This window comes from Phalaenopsis equestris, unplaced genomic scaffold (genome assembly GCF_001263595.1).
Source record: "Phalaenopsis equestris unplaced genomic scaffold, ASM126359v1 Scaffold000002, whole genome shotgun sequence".
Taxonomy (NCBI): domain Eukaryota; kingdom Viridiplantae; phylum Streptophyta; class Magnoliopsida; order Asparagales; family Orchidaceae; genus Phalaenopsis; species Phalaenopsis equestris.
Genome location: NW_018164444.1, coordinates 8,898,525 through 8,919,554, shown reverse-complemented (window position 1 = coordinate 8,919,554; position 21,030 = coordinate 8,898,525). Strand labels below are relative to the sequence as shown.

The 21,030-nt window shown below is 34.9% G+C and overlaps 1 protein-coding gene across 1 annotated transcript in view; it reads left to right on the top strand.

The window, feature by feature from the left end:
- The first annotated feature begins 4,116 nt into the window (after window positions 1-4,116).
- LOC110017810 (beta-glucosidase-like SFR2, chloroplastic) overlaps window positions 4,117-21,030 on the top strand; it is a 39,310-nt gene continuing 22,396 nt past the window's right edge. The window contains exon 1 of the mRNA XM_020714923.1: window positions 4,117-4,512. Within this exon, the coding sequence (XP_020570582.1) occupies window positions 4,332-4,512 (181 nt within the window). The 5' untranslated portion in view covers window positions 4,117-4,331. The remainder of the gene's footprint in view (window positions 4,513-21,030) is intronic.

Here is a 21,030-nt window from a genome sequence, read left to right as displayed (position 1 = left end):
GAGGTTCAATGTCAGCGGCTAATATTTTCATTTGAATGAGTCTGATGGACTGGATCTCCGGCATTCTGCTTTGTGGAGTAGCTGCAGAATATTTATTAGAAGTATATTAGTTTTAGAAAAGACAAAATAAGAAAATACCATATAAAAGAATATGGAAGTGTGGTCAAAGTGATGTATAAATCAATAAGGTATTCCCAATCAGGAAGATTGAAGTGACTGGATTTTATATGGGAGATGCACAAATTGGACTCGTGGTGGCATATAAGGGCTCATTGCTTGATACGGAAGAATATGAAAATGAATTTTAAGTTGTTGGGGTTTTACTGGGATGTTAAAAAAGTTCGTTGTTTGTGAATAGCTCGTGTTTGGTTTGTTAAGCAGATTGTGTTGGATTCATTCGTTAAGTAAGAGAGTCGAACACGAATAATTTTTTTTTAGCTTGATTTTTAAACGAGTTCAACATGACTAATGTTTGTTTTGTTTGTTCATGCTCAACTCATTTTGATTCAAAATAATTAATATCTATTATTATTATTTTTATATTAATTTTTTGTACCGTGCTTAAAAGAATTCACACGAGCAATTTTGGTGGTATAAATGTAAAAATTAAAGTTTAGGGGTTAAATATGTAAATACATATGAATTGGCGGGTGTGAAAATGCAAAAAAAACTTAGGTCAAATTCAAAACATTTTGCTTTGATGAGTTTTAAACAACATTTTTTTAGCCCCTACTCATTAGATTTATTCCAAGGTATCCATTGAAATCAAAATTTTATCATATTTTGTGTGTTTACAATCTTGATTAGTTGTATTATTTAAAATAGTACGAGTTAGGGAGTGTGTACTCAAAGATTATTTTTATTTTACTTTCGTCTAATTAAGCGTGACCTTGAAGTCTCAACGCTTGCTTTTTGTTAACAAACTTCAATAAATTTTAACAAACTTTAACGAATTTTAATTAAGCCTAACAAATTTTAAACAAACTTTAATAAACTTAAATTTAACAAAATTTAATGAATTTTAACCAACCTTAACAAACATTAATAAATCTTAAAATCTTAAATAAACAAAAAAAATAGTAATAAACTTAATAATCATCAAATAAAATTTAGAATAAACCTAATACAAATCTAATGGCTTTTAACAACATAAAACTACAGTATAAAAAAGTAAATCAATTTTGAAGAACTTAAATAAATGATATTTAAACAAATACAAAATGAATAAATTTGAATACAATCCAAAAAAATAACTTGCATGACTTACAAAAAAATTTAAATCAACTAAAACAAGCAAAATCAACTCGAACCAAACCTCCAATCAAATTAAACCAAACCAACTAAGGTTCTTATCATTAAGTGAATTAATTCTAATCAAGCTTATCCAATACTTCCAATTCCACTCAATCATTCCAAAACTTAAAATTTTCAGTGTGAGCCCTTGATATCAATCATCTCACAGACACTTACCGATAATTGAGCATGATATAAGTCAAAACTTTAATTGAGAGTATTCTCGAGACCACTACTCTTGATATGTCATTAACTGTGAGAGCTTTCTTTACCAGAGAAATCAAACCACAGAATAAAATAAATCTTATCTTACACCTTTAAGACAAAAGAAAATCCTGGTTATGTAGACCCAAAAAACTTGAAAATCTTCATCAACTGGATCGTTAGATTTATTCTAAGATAATATTTCTATCCCTCATGATAGTAAATTCTTTTTTGATTATTGTGTCTGATTGTTTAGATTAAAAAATATGTGAGATCTATGGTGGGAGACAATAAAAAAACAACCCTAACTGACAATTTTTGGGCTCTTTAGCTCCATTTGGGTCCACTGATCATCATGAAGCTTCACCTAGGGGCACTCATAACTAAAGTTTCATCCTAGCTCACCCTCAAATATCCATATTCTTCCTTTGTTCACTGGTTCATCTTCCTCTTCATTTGGTCCAATTTTAATTCATCTATATTTTCTTTTAATTTAAATCCAATTCTTCTTTGCCTGATTCAAGTACTCCTAATGTGGATTAAGATTATCTTCGGACCCCCACAACCCATGATGAGATTTAAGACTTTCTTAAATTCTAATTCTAGACTCAATTACATGAAAAATTAAACTTAAGTTTACTATGATGCTTTATAAAATAAAATTCAATATGTGAGATAAACACACATTATAGGTATAATAACATTTGGACCTAACACTTATAAATGTCGAGCCCCCCATTCTAGTAGGTCGTGCTCAGAGGCATAAATAGGCTCTATCGACTGCAAAGCACAAACTCTGACAAAAACAATTGTCAGACTATTATAACTAGTTCTTTTAAGGCTTTATAATCTTGGTTTATGAATAATTAATATATGAATAAATAATTACTGAGTTGGTTTTAGTATGATGCCTATGACCTATACCAATCAAAGTATCATTTGAGCCAATTTTCATTATTTTCATGAATATTTTCACCGTGAATAATACATGCAAGTCTGTTCTCCCATAATTGAAAATAGAATTTATTAAAATCAACCCAATCTTCATTAGGTTTTGCCTATCATCCACTCTTCAAAATCCAGGCTCCACTGGCTACATGTTTATGTGTTGTATAGCTCCAAACTACCTTATCATACAGTCATGTACATTCTGCTCAACTCATCTCCAGTTGATGAGTGGTACTCAAGACTTCCAAATTGTCACTCCAGATGTGCATGAATTAGAAACTTGAAGCATTAAGTGAACATCGTAGGGGTCCCAAATCACTTGGGTGTATTTTTCATTTGGGTTAAATTTTAGGAGTGTTATAAATTAAATTAATTGTGAGAATATTCAACAATGAAAATTATACTAACATGGCTTTTTAGTGAGCATTCAATATATTCTCCATAGATATTAACAACACTTGGTCGCATTTCTCTTAGTTGATTCTCAATCCATCTATAAAAATATTGGTTAATAAAAATAATAAATTACAATAATTAGAACTAAAAATCAATAAATATTAAGCCCAAACTCTTCCTCTGAAGCTCCTTCGGGTACTATACTTGTAGCGTTGGCCTCCCAATTCATAAATGCTCCCATATCCAAACCTGCAAAAGATGTGAACAACTCTCCATATGCATGCAACTAAGCTTGCTCGTAACTCTCTATACATGTGCTAAAACTACCCCAACGAGTGACTACTTTGAAAACTGAACTAAGTCATCCATAACCAATAAATATTGTAGATGAATCTCATCCCCTGTAAGTGTCTGGTAAGAGCAAAGATGTCGATTAAATTCAATATCAGCTAGATCGATGTACGACACATAATAAAATGTCCACCCAAACCAACAAAATGGTAAACACGTTTAAGTACATCCTTCTCCCATCCAAAAAATCGATGTCAGCTCACTATGTAAGCTTTGATTAACCATCAAAAAGATGCAACAACTACAAATAGCTAGTTATCTTTTAAAAAAAAATCTGATGTTCTCAAGACTAACAAAGCTCTTCAATGAATAGTTTGGTATTTTAAGATTATTTTAAGTAGGTTGTTCTTCTGTGTTGGTACAATTTTGATCTTATTTTACAAAAGAAAAAAGACATTCAGTTGTCTTGACTAAATAGAACAAATATTACGTCAGGAGTGTAATGAAATCACGCCACATAGAGGTGACAGAAAAATAAAAAAAAAATTGTTTTAGCACAGAGAAATATTCCTCCCGTGTTATTTTGTATTATTCATGTGTTATTGTGATGATATTCATGTATTATTGTGTTATGAGAATATTCCCGATTTTGCAATAACATAATAACACATCAATACCATCACAATACACCTAAATAATGCGGAGAAACACCAGAGTAATATTCCCGTTTTACTGGCCGAATCACAAGAAACCGAGTTTTTTTTTTTTCTATCAACTCCACGTGGAGTTATTCATTAGACTCCGAACATATTTCTAGTTATTTCCGGACTTAGATGTAATAATTTTTCGTCTACATGAACCTTAATACTAATCTATTAAGAAAATTTGTCCATTTTCAAACTGCCCATCCGAAAGCATCGAATACTCACACCGGCAAACAAAAGAGCGAATTTGTCTCTTTCTCAAGTGAGATATCCACTGAAAAAAAAAAAAAAGGCGTCGAGTCTTATCCTACTCAAAATTCTAACGAATTTAAAATTTTGAGTATTCTATTGAAGGAGCCCTGCTTGCAGCGAGCATTTTAATCCTTTATAATCCTCAGAAGATCACGCGGCTTTCATGGCGATTTATCGCCACTCGCAAGTTGATACAGGTTTCTGGATATCGTCTTTCCCGCCATACATTACCGGAGTGTTAAAATGGGGATGATGGCGCTCATGATGGCAGCGACGAAGCTCGCTGGAATCGTCCTGACGCTCTCCGTGGCGGCGAATGTGTTCTCCTTCTCCCGTTACCGGAAGAAGGTCCTCAGGCCGTTCCGATCTCCAATTGACGAGGCTGCCGATGTGCTTGCTGCCTTCAATGTCGACTCTGCCTCCGGTACGAGTCTCAGAAACCTTGACTCTGCGTGTTTAGGTTTCCTTTGTTTTTTCTGGAGCATTTTTTTGTTTTGGAATGGTGAATAGCCTGCAATATTGGAAAAATAAAGTTCTTCTTAACCGACGGGCCACAAATTCTTTCACTCGCCGTGCCAAGTCTAATTCTTACCATATTTCTAGAGAGAAATGGTTTTCTACCATCTTAAGCATTTTGAATGATGTTAAGATCCAGCAGTGTTGAATGCTCCTATTTCAGATGATATTATATGGGAAATGAATTTGTGAACTTGAAAAGAAAAATCTATCTGATTTCTTTAACTGATGACAGGATATTGTGAGAAGATTCTTTATTGTATTAGACTAATAATTATAGTTAATTAGTAAGTGGGCTGTTAGCAATAGATAGCCTCCTTTTGGAGACATTGAGGCGAATGAAAAGAATCCAGTAAGTTTTACCTTATCTCTATGTTTCTCTTTCCTAATTCTCCCCCACTCAATTTCTAGAGTTGCCATTTATCTTAATCCTATAAATGGGGTTGTATCAATGGTGAGATCACTGAAAAAAAACCCTCTCCATACTACCGCCGTATCTTCCATTGCAAAGGCCAGATTCGCTAACATCTGCCATCTTATGATCTCACCCAAGTTACTTGCTAGCTCTCGTTGTCCTCTTATTTGTCCTTATCCCACATCCCCATTGCTAAACATGCACCGCAATTATCATCTCCGAACTTAAAATTTTTTTTTTTGTGCCAATTCGTCCAAGATTATTCCCACGCTACTTCGTCCACAGGCCATTCACAGTTCAAGAGATCACCAAACCAATTTCAAGAACAAGAAAGATTTTTGTCAAATTTGGTGCCGCCGCCCCTTACAATGATTTGAGTTTTGCCTCCACACTATGGTCACCCAATCCAACACTAGTCATTTCATCAATCATCATCTTGTTGATCTAAACTCCCAATCTTGATCTCTCCATTCAAACCCTTAGCCTCAACCACATCCTCGTCACCCTCTACCACTCAGCACAATCATTATCTTCTCCATCTTGATCTCGAAGCATCGCAAGGAGACAACTTCTTACATTTCCAAACTATCTCTAAAAATCCAATCTTCACCGATTTGACAAAGAGTTATGAATGGTAATTGGTTCATAGGCAAATATGAAATTCCAATTTCATTTACCATAGCAACTGCTTGGGCTAGAAAATAAACAATTTCATTTAGCATATTCTGCACTTTATAGCCTCAACAAAATAGAGATTATACATTCTTCAGAAAGAGGAGTCTACCAATTACTTTCAAGCTTTATACTGGTTCAACTTGGACTGTGCTCTTCTGTCTCTCTAAAGAGCTGCCACATGATGAACTTGTTCGTCTAGTGGTGTCTGAAATTTTGATAATTTTAAAAGATTTATTTGTTTTCAAGAAGGGAGGCCTCGTTACTACTAGTAACTTTTTACCATGGAAAGAAATAGATTCATGATCGTCTTCTTTAACTACGCAATCAAATGAAGAAGCCCATTCTCTGCCCTAAAATCAAGTCTAACTCCAATTTTCATTTTTCTGTTGTCGGTGACCTTCCTAGCTCACTCTTTGTTGCTTTCATCACCATTCTACCTTTCCATTATTTCTATGATATGCTCGACCTTGAGGGAATGATCACTTTGACAGGTAGGTAATGATAGGATATTGTGAAATGATTTGTTATTTGTCTTAGACTAATAAATATAGTTAGTTAATAAATAATCTATTAACATTGAATTAATGTTTTTCTACATATATAGGTAGTCTCTTTTTGGAGACATTGAAGAGATTGAAAAGAATTTTGTAAGTTTCTCCTTAATTCTGTGTTTCTCTTCTTTAGTTCTCCCTTTTCCCAATTTATGGAGTTGATATTCTCGAATTGACATTTATTTTAATCCCAGAAGTGGGATTGTAGCAAGTTAATTGTTGGATTCAAACTTGATCATTAGAAAGTAAAGTAAACCTTTCTTGGTCGACCATGCAATGAGATATGAGAGATGAAAAATATGACTTGATATGATCTCAATGATTTCTCAAGTAAATTGCTACAAAGGTCTCAACTAGGCTTGAAGAGCAGGATGAGTTGGATGAAGAGAAAGTGCACATAGTTAGTGGGAAAGAGAAAAGATGACATTCTAGTGATTAAGAATTTGGTTCCCTTTGCCTAACACTTAAACTCTTTTTAATAAGCAAGAACCATGGTTAGTTCTACAAGGTAGGTCACAATGAATTCAAACATCTACATGTGAAGTTGGGCATTTGCTCTACGACCATGCGACTGCTTTAAAGCAGACCTTTTTTGGATGAGTTCAATGAGAGAATACTAAGGATAAGTACTATGAATGAGTGATATGAGCTAATAGTGTCATTTGGCTGATTATCAAGTATCTATAGTTGGGTATAGCTTTTGAGTATTGATTAGTTGAGTTTTATATCTGAAACTGTGAACTAAGTATCGTTAGCATGACTTTTTTATGCAACATTTTTTAAATCTGGTTGACTTTTGATGGACTACTTGCGCTTTAATTTGTTTTAGGTTGGTTGAGTCATCATTGGCTTATTAAACTCAATTTACGTCTATTTTTTGTGTTGATGCACTTGAATTGGTGAATATGTTGTTTAATTTCCTCTTCTGAGAAGCTACAAAGAACAAAAGAATGAAAGTTTTAACAAATCCAATTTGTCTTAGGTACTCTGAAATTCCCACCGCATAAAAAATTGATCAAAATCTTGGGCTATTAGCCTACTATAATCATGAAATTTATCCTCTTCATGTTTTTTGAAAGAAGTGGCTTTAAATTTTGATCATTGAGATCTCACCTTTTGTTGACTTAGCTTTTTTTTTTTTAATTTTTCTTTGTTGTGTTTGCTGCTTTAGTTTCTTTTTTAATAGAGAATATCAAAGGATTGAAACATAATATCATGGATTATCATTTTAAAAAGTATAAAGGGAAGGTGCTTTAAAAAGAAAATCTCATTTTGTTGTGGGAAACTATACTTTCTAGGGTCTTGTAGAATGCACTACACTAGAGGAAAAGTACATGAAAAACATAATAGTTTTTTGCATCTATAGAGGGAATATGCTTTAAAATTTAATTGTAAAACTATAGATGTAAGCACTTATAACTCTTATGAAATTTCCCCCTAATGTGTCTGAGAGAAGGTGGCCATGTCTACCTCAATTTCATCTCCCCTTAGCATTCTTTGAAGGAACAACAAGTGCTTCAGACCCAATGCTCTCATTTGGAAGGATTTATTTATGGGAAATTTCCTTAATACTCCAATCATTTAAGAGTTAATTCTCAGTCGCCAATTGAAATTTGTTCGTTGCTTTAAAAATAATTTTAATTTAATCTGTATATAATTTTGATTTTGAAAAATAATATTTTAATTTTGAAATATGAGACCGAACATATCTCATATATCTAATAGTTTGCATAGTTGAACATAATACTACAAGTGATATATCATCTCGAAAGATAAGCGTACCACTTGTTTGTTAGCTCAACCATGTAAACTGAGAAATTCATTACATTCGTTGTCAAGTATGTGAATTTTGTGACCGACAATTTCCCTATATAATACGAATATTAGATAGTTGTTATATTAACTGAGTTCCTAATTCTCTATGAGGCAAGCCTCTATGATTAATTACATCTCAACCAACCAAAGTCACTTAAAAAACTCTCAATAATAATCTGGGGATTCGTCTTCAAGAATTCAAAGTTGAGTTTTCACGACACACGAAATTCAAGTGGGAAGGGCACAAGTAGGAACAATTATTTTGGAAATTCAAAGGAGTGATAAATAGGGGGACGTCACAGATCTTGAGGAAAACCTTGTTGACTTCCTAGACTGCCCTATTGTTTGGCTTACATTTTGGGAATTATGTTACTTGATGTTTACTCCTGCAATTTATTAGAATTTTAGGAGTTATATCAGCACGACATACGATCGTGCAAACTGCCCAAAAATATAGGAAGATTTACACTATACCAAACTACAATCTCAGAATCCAAAAAAGAGTTTAGGACTTATATCGTACGACATACGATCGTACGAATGCCTAAAAAGTAACGTGAGGATTTATGTCGTGTTAGACGAACAATCTCAGAATCCTATAGGTTTATGTTATTTAAAACTATGAAAAGTTCGGTTGAGGATCGTTCTTTTGTTTATGTTGCGGTCTCAATTGTTGTCTGAAGTTGTCCTTCCACTTGCATCATCGTTTTGCTTCTCAGGAAGTTTGCCCCAAGCTTATTATTGTAGTGTTGTGATTTTGGTATGTGAATTTGAGTTGATGTTTGCTATTATTGTTGAGTCATAGAGCCTTGTTGTAGTGTTCCACCTAAACAGGCAGCCTACTGTCATCTACTATAGTTCTTTTACATGTATTGTAAATAACAGAATAATATTATTGCTTGTATGAAAAAAATATGCACAGTAAGGCACAATAAGAAAGCAAATGCAGTAAAAAGGAAAGTGGTAGTACATACCTGTTGCCTGCGATGCCGCTGCTGAAAGAGGTTGGAATTACAAGTAGAGCATGCAAATATTACGAAAGATTAAACAAGAACAAAAGACGTGTATATTAGAAAGTCAGGTGGCACATATATGGAAAATCATACATATGTATAAGGATTTTGGTAAAGGTAGAATTAGGGCCGGAGCCTTGACAATTTTCGAGGGACATCCATAGATAACTGTCAATATCATGCACGGGAGACCCAACACAGGGGCAGATAAGGGCATTTCCACTCTAGGCAATTGCGATGTGTAGATTGCTAACCGTTGTACTGACAGGGCAATATCGACCAAGAGTCTATTAGGTTTGCTAACGGTAGTCCTAACAAAGACAGATGTGTATGTAAAGTATAAAATAAAAGTAAAGTTAAAGTAAATGATTATAGATGATTGAGTATGTTCATTTAGAAAAGATCATAGATGCATGCATTAACATATATCTGATTGCTTATAAAATATGAAATACCAGCATATTATATGATTTCTTATAGACATCCATACATATTATACTTTTTTCCTTAGATTATTATAGTTTAAAAGTGTGATTTCTACTTGGTTATCTTATTTTTAGATAATTTATTATGTTGCTTTAATATTTTTTTAGGTTTTAAACATTTAAGCAAGATAAATAGAAGATGAGCAAATATATACAGAAGATGTGAACAACAAATAAAAATGTATAAATTTCTACTTATTAAATTTAATTGCTCTCTTTAGTGGCTCTTTCATGCATTATTTGAGCATTAAATTGTTAATGATTGAATTATAATTGATTTTCACCGTCTGACTGTCTGTTTTCGTCTTGGTTAACTTCAAGTCTCAGTCCGGGTTGTGACAAGAGAACTCATCACTAGATTTGGAGAAGATTTAGATTGTTTATTTAATCAATGAAATATGCAATTTGTTATAGTTCTTGGAGTCAAGATGCTTGATCACTTAAAGCTTATTTGATTTGACATGAATATCTCATTTAAAACTTCTTAGTTCTTGCGCCAAATACGCCTTTAACTAGTTTAAGCTTGCATTCCTTCTCTGCATACTAAAGTTTTCTTGCCAGTTGATGATGTGTTGCTGAGGAAGCTTTCTTTAGTGAGCAAGTTGTCAACATATGCTTCCATTTTGCAACCTTTTTGCTCATTAAAGATGATGCCCGTTATTCTTTGTTAAGTCTCTCTGGTGTTCTTTGTTCCAAATAACAAGATACTGCAGTAGCACAACCCATCATCTGTAATGAAGTGGTTCTCTTGCAATCCAACGATTGAATCAACTAATACAATAACCTGAAAAAGAGAACAGTTATTCTTATGACATGATTGCTATAGATTGGTCTAGAAAATGCACATTCTCTATTTGCTATTCTATTGATGGAGTTATGAACGGGGTTTTGATGGGCTTCATAATGCTAGATGGGAATGTGAAGATCAGATGTGGAGTAGGTGGTCAAAGTTTAATACATTTAGAGGGTGATGGAGGGCAGAGGACTTAAGACTAGGCCAATTGGAGCCCAAACTTAGTCAAATTGATACAAGGGAGGGTTGTGGGGAGGCAAGGGAAAGGTTTTGGCAACTTAGTGAGCAATAAGGGTAGAGAGTGATTAGCACTTACCAAGAGGGATAATTAAGTCTTCTACGAAGCAGAACCCAAGTAGGCGCCATCTACCTCACTCCAACGTTAGAATGGATTCTCTAGAATTTTCTTGAAACACAAAATTTCTTTTTTATTCATTCCTCTAAATATTTGAAGCAATAAATAATTTCTTAAATTTCAAAATTCAAAATATTACAATGAAAAAGGAAGCTGATGGCATAGTCACACAACTTATAAATGGGAGCGGAATCACTCCAATTTATTTTCTATATGGAATGGTCAACCATGTGACTTCCGAAACATGTCGGATACAATTTTAAAGCTTTCATATGGATGGGAAGAACTAAAGGTTAAAGATTCAAAATTTAATCATCGTTATAATTCAATTATTCCTCATATCAGGGTTCTTTATTTATGCATGGTCGACAATAGTCTATTGTCCTTTGATTTCATCTTAAGCTCTTGTTCTTAATTTTATGATGAGGCTATCATAGTTCGGATTGGAATAAGGGTAGAAATAATATACTTTTATTTCGTCGAATGTAAATCAACGATTACAACTCCAAAGACATAAAGATAACCACATACAAGTCAAAAGGTAGGCGAGCTCTCTCAAACCCTAACTCCAAAGACTCCATACAATAATCACAAGCATGCCCCATAATAAGCCTATTGAAACCAAATAATAATAATAATAATAAATGGCTAAACTGGTATTTGGCCTTCACTTAAAATAAGCCTTCAACTTAATTGGCAGGCTCATTGTGGCGGAAATCATTGTTGGTCCCTCTTTAATATTGCTTCCCTTCCAATAAGACTATTATCCTTAAAGTGAAAAAGAAGAAAACGCTAATAGATCAACTCGTACGATTCTCATGTGACATCATAATGTGGTAATTCTTTTTATTTAATTAATACTTCTTTCCCACTTATCGATTCTTTGCGCACCCCATTTAGCTCCAGTGGTTCCAAGAGAATTTAAATATTCTCTTTCAAGTTAAGGGGAAGTAAAGAAGAGGGCACGTTATCACCAATAACACGTCTCAGCTATGTTATGTGGAAATTTGGATGAAGAGTCGACAAAGGGGGCAATTTTATATGATAAGCCACCTCACCGACGTGCTTTGTGATCTCATAAGACCCAAAATAGCTTGGAGATAACTTCTCATTCCTGCCTGCTTTTGGCCAATGTATTATGCCGAGAGGGCCGAATTTTTAAATGCACCATATCTCGTATTGCAAACTTCACATCCCTTTGTTGTTCATCAGCTTGTTTCTTCACAAGCTGTTGCGCTTTCAATATATGTCCTTTCAATTTCGACAACATCTTTCCCTCTCTTCTAAGTACTGATCCACCAGCGACACCGATGTAGTACTGTGTCCATCATGCATCAAGTGAGTTGGATCACGACCATATAAGATTTTAAAAGGTGTTATTTTAAAAGCTGTATGATATGATGTGTTGTGCCAGTACTTTGCTCAGCGTAGCCATTTCACCTACTGCTTCGGTGCATCATATACAATGCAACACAAATAAGTATCCACGCTCTAATTAATAGCTTCTGATTGTCTATTAGTTTGTGGATAATATGCTGTACTTTTCTTCAATATGGTTCCTTACATTCTAAACAACTCCATCCATAAATGAGTTAGTAAAACCTTGTCTTGATCCGAAACTATTGATTTGGGGATCTCATGCAAACGAACAACCTTCCATATAAAAATCGTGATGTCATAAATTATAATGTTGGGATGACAGAGGTTTGCTCAAAACGATCCAACACCACCAAGATGACTATAAATCCTTCTTACCAAGGTAGAAAATCCATCATCCCCTCTCACACTTTCTTCGCTAACGCTAGAGGTTGTAGCAACCTCTCAAGTGCTAAGGCCATGCACTTGTGTCGTTGGCACACATCACACCTTGAAACTATTCCTCCACATCTTTTCTGATTCTTGTCCGTCAAAGTTTTGAAAAAAATATGTTGAATTCTGAATAGGCTCGATGTCTTTTCCCTTTGCTTTCATTCTATTAAATAATAATCTTACAATCTATTTTAGGTATAAAATATTTTGTATAATCTATTTTAGATAACTTAATAATGCATATTCCTAATCTAAATATTCAACTAACAGGGAAATAAATCAGAATAAAGATATTGAAAATAATTTAAATAAGGATGCTCCTAATTATAAAAAACTCTTAATTTAGTTGTCTGATTTTCATCCTTCCTGATTGACATCCCCCTCAAATTGATGCTGATTGATTAAAAAAACATCAATTTGCGAACAAGAAATTGATAACACTGTCGGGATCAACAATCCTCAATCTGTGAGTGTCAAATCAGAAAATATCGAAACTGAGAATGCCGAAGTCTCAGAGATAACTCCTGAACCATAACATGATTTGAGCAAAGAAAAACAAGAAATCCTTTATCATTGTCGTCCAGAAATTCGAATCATAGCCACAAGAAGGATTCACTTCCACTTACACGATCCAAATGATATCGATCATAGCCCATAAATTGAATCCAGTTACACGATCCAAATGCTATCGATCATAGCTTACAAGTAGGATCCGCGTCCTGATCCAAATACTACCGATCATAGCCCACAAATAGGATCCAGTTACACGATCCAAATGTTATCGATCATAGCCTACAAGTAGGATCCGCGTCCTGATCTAAATGCAACCGATCATAGCCCACAAGTAGGATTCGCGTTTTGTTATACGATCCAAATGCTATTGATTCTTCGTGCGACGATGAGGACGTTTTTTTCCCTGATCTTCACACCAAAAGTGTTGAAGCTGAGATGTCGAAGCCGTGAGTGTTGAAGCCGAGATGCCGAAACTGTGAGTGCCGAAGTCGAGAGTGCCGAAGCAGTGAGTGCCGAAGCCGTGAGTGCCGAAGCCGTGCCGAAGCCGAGATTGCCGAAGCCGTGAGTGCCCAAGCCGAGATTGCCGAAGTCGTGAGTGCCGAAGCTGAAGATCTAGGATTTGCCAAAGCCGAAGCCATCATTCTTGGAAGGAGTGCCGAAGCCTTCAATCCTTTAGTGCAACAAGAAGCCGAAGTCGAAGCGGACGAAGCCGAAGCGGAAGAAGCAGCCGTCGTCGATGGTATAGATGTATTTCTTCTTAGACACCATGTAACCGAAGCATCGACATGCGAAATCCTTGAATGAGATGCAGGAGGCCTTGGGACGAAGGATCAGATTGATGTCATTGTGGTTATAGAGTTTGTAATCGAAGCCCTCGGGGACATTGATGGTCTTTGATGGATCTTTGTCCTGCACGATGATGAGATGGTAGGGCTGGAAGAAGGGCATCCACATCTCCAAAAGTCAAGGTTTCGGATCGTCAGAATCACGATGTCGAGCTCATCATTCAGAAGAGGAATGATCGGTACCGAAGAAGGTGAAGGTGCACCGACCATCGCTCTGTAACTTGGATTTGTTGCGAGATCTATTTGAGAAATGGGGAGAGCAGAGCTAGACGAAGAGGAAGATAACCAAAAACCAAGAAAGAACGTTTTTTCTTCTAAAGGAGAAGTTCCTCTCATCCCCTCCCGCAAGAAATCCGGCGGGAAGAGAGTCTTGACGGTCCTCCAACAACTATTGGTGGTTAGGGCAAAAATTTGGCTCTGATACCATGTCAAAATTTTGAGAAAAATAGGCTGAATTCTGAATATGCTTGATGTCTTTTCCCTTTGTTTTCATTCCATTAAATGATAATCTTACAATCTATTTTAGGTACAAAATATTCTGTATAATCTATTTTAGATAACTTTATAATGCATATTCCTAATCTAAATATTCAACTAACAGGGAAATAAATCAGAATAAAGAAATTGAAAATAATTTAAATAAGGAAGCTCCTAATTATAGAAAACTCCTAATTTAGCTGTCTGATTTCTATCATTCCTGATTGACACCACCCAATAAAATTCTACCACTATCATCCGGTATATTTTGAGCACGTCTGAATGCCCCCCAATCACGTTGCCATGAAACTACTGTAATAACTTTGGTATGTACTTTGTATTTTGGGGTATTACATAGCGTCCTTGATAAAGTAATCATTGGCCACTCAGTGAATAACTGGGATAATTGTTCTCTCCATTTGCTAAAGTCATCTGGATCTTGCTCAATTCTTCATTTGCGTCTTGCCTCAAAATCTCCTAATTTAAAACCAAAGGAACTAACAATGCCAACAATTGAGGTTCCTCCAAATGTCGTGATAAGGCATCAATGGCCTTATTCAATAATCTCAGACTATGCTGAATCTTTAAGTCATACCCTAGTAACTTAGATAGCCACTTCCATTATTCCTTATTAATCATTTATTGTTCTATTAAAAATTTAAGGCTGCATTGGTTCTTGCGTAATATAAAATGCCTTCCCAATAAATAAGATCGCCATTTCTGAATGCCAAGCACAATTGCTATTAGCTCCTGTTCATAAAATAACTTGAGTCTGACCCTTGTTGTAAACGCTTGATTGAAGCAAGCGATGGGTTGTTGACATTGCATGAGGACTACACCTAACCCATAGCGTGCAACATCCTTCTTTAACTTCACAAAAGCCTGGGTTGCCACGTTCATCCACTGGAAGTTATCCTTCTTTAGTTGTCCTGTTAATGGCCACATAATAGAACTGTGACGCTGCACGTACTTATAGTAGTATCCTGTAAGTCCCAAAATCTTCTCAACCTTTTTAAGGTTTAAGGTAGTGGCCAATCCAACATAACTGCCACCTTTGATAGATATGTTGACACTCGTACAGTCAACACCACATGTCCTAAGTATTTAACCTTTGGCTAGGCAAATGAGCACTTCTTTAGGTTAGCATAGAACTAATGCTCCCGAAGTACCATTAATAGCTTCAAATGATCAATATCGTTTTCCAAGGAACAGTTGTACACTGAGATATCATTAAAGAAAAGCAACCTAAACTTCCGGAGGGAAGGCTTAAAAACCTTATTCATTAGGGGCTGAAATGTAGGTGGTGCATTAGTGAGCTTGAATAACATAAATAGAAATTTGAATTGGCCCTCATGAGTTTAAAATGTTGTTTTGTGCACATCCATCTGCCGCATCCGAATCTGATGATGTCCCGACTTCAAGTAAATCTTGGAGAATATCACAATCCCAAACAAATCGTCCAATAGCTTATCAATCACCAAGATGAAAAATTTTTCCTGTACTATTTTCTTATTTACTGTCCTATAATCCACACATAAATGCCAACTCCCATCCTTTTTCACTAGCTAAGACTGGGCTAGAGAAATAGCTCACATTAGGCTTTATGATCCCGACCTTCACCATCTTTTGCATTAATCTCTCAATCTCATTCTTCTGTACTTGGGGGTAGTGATAGGGGCGTACACTAATGGGATAAACGCCCGATCTCAGAGTTATTGCATGCTCATGTTCCCTTTGGGGCGACAATCCACGTTGTAACTATAAAGTTTTTGCAAATTGTTGTAGGCACTATTGGATCGGTGTCAGAATATTTGATAACTCTACATTCCGTGTCTCTTTCGTGCTACACAACTCAATCAAGGATCCAAACCCTACATCCTGTATTGTTCTGACCATGGTCTTGAGCGTCACCAAGGTTTGCACAAGCTAGGGTCATCGTGAAACACTACCATCTTGTGTTTATCCTAGAACTCCATTGTATGGAGTTTCCAAATAAACTTAGTCACTCCTAAGGATTGCAACCATTTTATACCCAATATCACTCCAATGTCCCTAATTCTAAGAGAAAAAATTCTCCATCACCCGAATATCTTGTAGTGTTAGAATCACCCCATTACAAATTCCTTTCCTTTTTGGCCTGTCCCATCCCCATCATGACTCTAAAATTTCTTTTTTCACCCATTTTAAGACTCAACCCTTTCACTTGAGTAGAGATAAAATTATGGGTGGCTCCATTACTTACCAACACCACTTCCCGCGATAGTATCGGACGTTGCGCTTGAACGCGAAATCATAGTCGTTTTTGTAGCTAGCTCTTATCACTACTGTATAGCAAGATACTCAATCCCATAAGAGACTTCCAATCTAGCTCTTATCGTGACTGTGTTGCAAGGTTGGTCTCGTTGCTCACGCCCTATATGCGATGCCTCAATCCCATTGTTGGCTTCTCAGATCGCCAAAATCGCAACTGTTTCGCCGGTTAGGTCACAAAGGTGGCGACTCTACACTGCGATTCAGTGGTTCTTCCATAAATCTAGAGCTTTGATACCAATTTGATAAGAATTATGGTAAAATACTATACTTTTATTTCACCAAAAGCAAATCAACGATTACAATTCCGAAGTAAATATTACTACCTACAATTTGGTAGGTAGGCTAGCTCTCCCAACTCTAACTCCTAAGACTCCAGACAACAATCATGAGAATGCACAAATCTAAACATAATAAGCTTATTTAAACCCAATAATAATAATAATAATAATAATAAATGACTAAATTGTCATTTTAGCCTTGCTTCTAAAATAAGTCTTCAAATTAATTGGCGGTCTCGAAGTGGTGGAAAGTGTCGTTGATTTTGCTCTAACAAGTTCTTGATTTAATCATGAGTTCTTAATTTGGTGATATAGCCATCTTGATAATTTGCTTGATGTCCTACATTAATTGTAATGTTAGAATTTGAGTTCAGGTACCATACTTCTCTGATGAAGCTGACATCGAGCATCTTTTGCAACTTCGCTCGAAGGCATAACCGACAACTTTACTTTTATGGTATGTCACGTTGTAAATGTTCAATTGATGGAAAGCAAGATTCACATTGATTTCAAACATGCTTGATGTTGACCTTGCAATCTCATCAGCTTTCGAAAACAATTGAGTAGGTTCTTGGGAATTTGTTTGATGGATGCATTGATGTGCAAAGGTAGTCTCTAGAAATAATGGCATCTTCAATTGCCTCAAGATTCTCCTTTTCCATCATTAAGTTGAAGAACTTATTTTTGGATGTAACTTACAACCTTAAGGTGATACACCCTAAATCGCAACAAATTTTCGTTACTTGTGGTAGCAAGACCTAAATCTTGAATTTTATGGCCACATAATAACTAGACAAAATTTTGTTGAAGGTGTTCAAATGAGGTTTGGTGTTAGCGAATGATCAAGTTGGCCATAACTTTGTATATGCACTCGTCCTTCCTCTAGGTATTTAGAAGATAAATAATGCCTTTGAACTCCAAACATTCTTCGAAAGTCCATATAAGACTCCTACTCAATAATATCTACGACGATGTTTAATCGACTGCTCTTGTCAATGAGAATATTGGAAATACTAAAATTGGGAATGCATGAGTTGATGATAATGACGCCATTAAAAGGATTGTGGATCATTTGGTGGTTGACATCTAAGAATTTTTTGAACACTTGATCGATGAGCAGGGGACAACGCAAACATGTCCCACCTCAGCCTGAGACTTGACTGCCTCATACTTTCCATCCTTGTTTCATTTAGAATTGTTGGGATGGCACCTACAATGTGAATGGCTTGAGTTGAAATATGCTCATCGTTGTCTTTTACCATTGGCATCTTGTCATCCTTCATCATTCATTAGCAAGGTGAATTCCTTTTATTTTTTAGAGGCATATACATTACTTGATTAGATTACGAAGGTGCCAATAGTACTTTGCAAGAGAGAACTAACTCGACCACTTCATTAAAATTTGGTTATGAGCAGATTGATCATGGTTGCTTAAAGACACATCATGGATGTCGATGGCCACTTATCATAGATACCCACTTAAATACAATGGGTGCTTTATGGGGATTGTACTGTACTACGACAACTTTTTTATCACGACTTGGCCTGATAGTTTAAAATTAACCAAGTCAAGAATGACGGTCGGATGATATTAATATTTAAATAAGGATCCACAAATTTAGAAATTTCCAATATATAAGAGAGCCACCAATAACCCATAAAGTACAATACACAAAAAATCAAAACATTTAGAAACAATAATATAGTATGTAAACATCATTTCAAACCAACGCATAATTGTATATCACCATCCTGGAGGAAACAGTGCAAACAAAAGCTACAATCATATTATTGCATGATACTTATCAACTGTAGTCATTTTCCTGTAAATTAAGTCCTTCCTGCTAGACGTATCAATCTATAATTTTTTCTGAAAGAAACTATTAAATTCAATAACAAACTGTCACAACTTAGCGAGTAATTATAATTTTAATATACAGTTGTGCATGAACGACCAAAAGAAATGTAGTTTATTATTTATTCAAACATAAGCTTTTACTTTAAATTTAATCATTTCCATTTCATTTTAAGTACTTACGCTTTTTTATCATTTTTAAGTCATATCATCATCATCATCATCATCATACTCGAAGACCATACTCGAAGACACCTCCAAAATAAAAAAATTGCACCCGAAGGTACATCTTTACTATTTTATTTATCATGCACGTATACATCACATCCCCTGTTAGTACCATCCGTGAGTAATTCTGATTGAGATAAGCCTTTACATTTCGTTTCTTTTAGTTAATTTCATTTAAGGTCAATGAAACCATTATTTTCCCTTTTTAATTTTTCGTTCATTCATTTCAGTAATTCTTTAATTCATAATATGTCTCAGATTATATATATATAAAACAATAATTTAGCTACTCATTAATCAAAACCTTAATTTAATACACGTAATAAATAATTATTCACCTGCTTTAAATTACATTTGAAATACTTATTCCTTCACTTTACTTCCCCTAGCATAAACAAATTTCGACCTCTCTATTGTATTTTAATTCAACTCTTTGATAAATTAAAATCACTAAATATAATTCATAAAATTATTAATATGAAATTAACGTCACCTTTATATAAACTAATTTATATAATTAATGTATAAAATTTACAAATTTTTACTTTATTGTTCTTTGAATGTGTCGATTCACCTCTTCTTCAAATCCCACAAATTTATCAACTTTGAACTCGTGGTTAATTTAAACCTCAAATGAGCATTTACATTATTAATTATTTACTTAATATAAATAAAACCTCAATATTTACCTTCTCCTTATTGTATGATATCAATAATATCTATCTCCAAATCTTACAAAGTAAAAATCTTTGACTAAAGGGTTCTATTTTTATTTTTATTTTTATTAACATTATATAAATAGCACACACAAATATTAAATTCATTATATAATTTAATAAAAACCTAACATACCTTAAAAAATTCTTTGACTGCCTGCAATTCTTCCTCTTTCTTTGTATAGGAAATTCATGTAACCTTTACTTCCTCTAATTCGGGACTTCATTGCTTTGACCCTGATTTAGGGTGCGTTTGGGAGGGCGTTTTTGCAGCAGTGACGTTTTGAGAATATTTGTTATTTTCATGTTCTTGAATCTTCACTTTTATCTTCTCTTTATGATTGAGTTAAAATGGTTGGTAAATTTATAAATATCAAATTTTTGGCGGCGTGTATGTGTCAAATGAGTTCTGAAGTGAATTAATTAGAATAATATTAAGTTTACGTGTCAGATTGTTCATTTAACTAAAAAAATCTGCAAATCAGTTGTTTACAAAATGCACAAACCAAACAGCCGCAGCTTATCTAGAACAGAGACAGATTGGTCATTTTTCCAGAATCAGCTCTTCACTAAACACATAAACCAAACAGACAGACAGCTTATCCGGATCAGCTGCTTGTCGCCAGATTATCAGGATAAGCAGCTTATCGGGAGAAGCTGAACAAGCTGCAGCTACCTCAAATAGACCCTTAACACACACACACACCAAATTAAAGCTTTCCATTAAACATTTTATCAAACTTACCTTTAATTGCGGTCGACTGCTCTACTCGCATGCACGAGGTCTCTTTTCTTCTTCCGCCTCTACACTAGCACAACACAAGCCGCTCGACCTCCTTCCTTCTTCCTCGACTGATCAGCTAGGGCTCCACGTCAAATCTCAGGTAGGTGAAGGACACAAAAACCCCTTCGATTAGGGCTCGACACAACAATGATGTCACACGTGAGGCTTGACTCTCTACCTGCACACATGAGCCTTCTCTTTCCTCTTCTCCTTCGTATAGTAGGGTTCAATCTCTACTTCCTCTTCTTTCTCTCACTTTCTATCTCTCGTTCTCCGTTCGTTCCCTGAAGACCACTAATGAAATCTACTTCTAATACTTGAAAATGTCGGACAATTTTTCCGAATTCGATTATTAATTAATTAATTATTATTATTACTTGTTTAATTTTAGTTATTACAATCTCATTCTTATCAAAATTTCATCATCGAAATTTGAAAAATATCATGAAAGCAAACATACCTAAATGAAAAGTTGTGGCTATCTTTCTTGCATATCAGAATCTTTT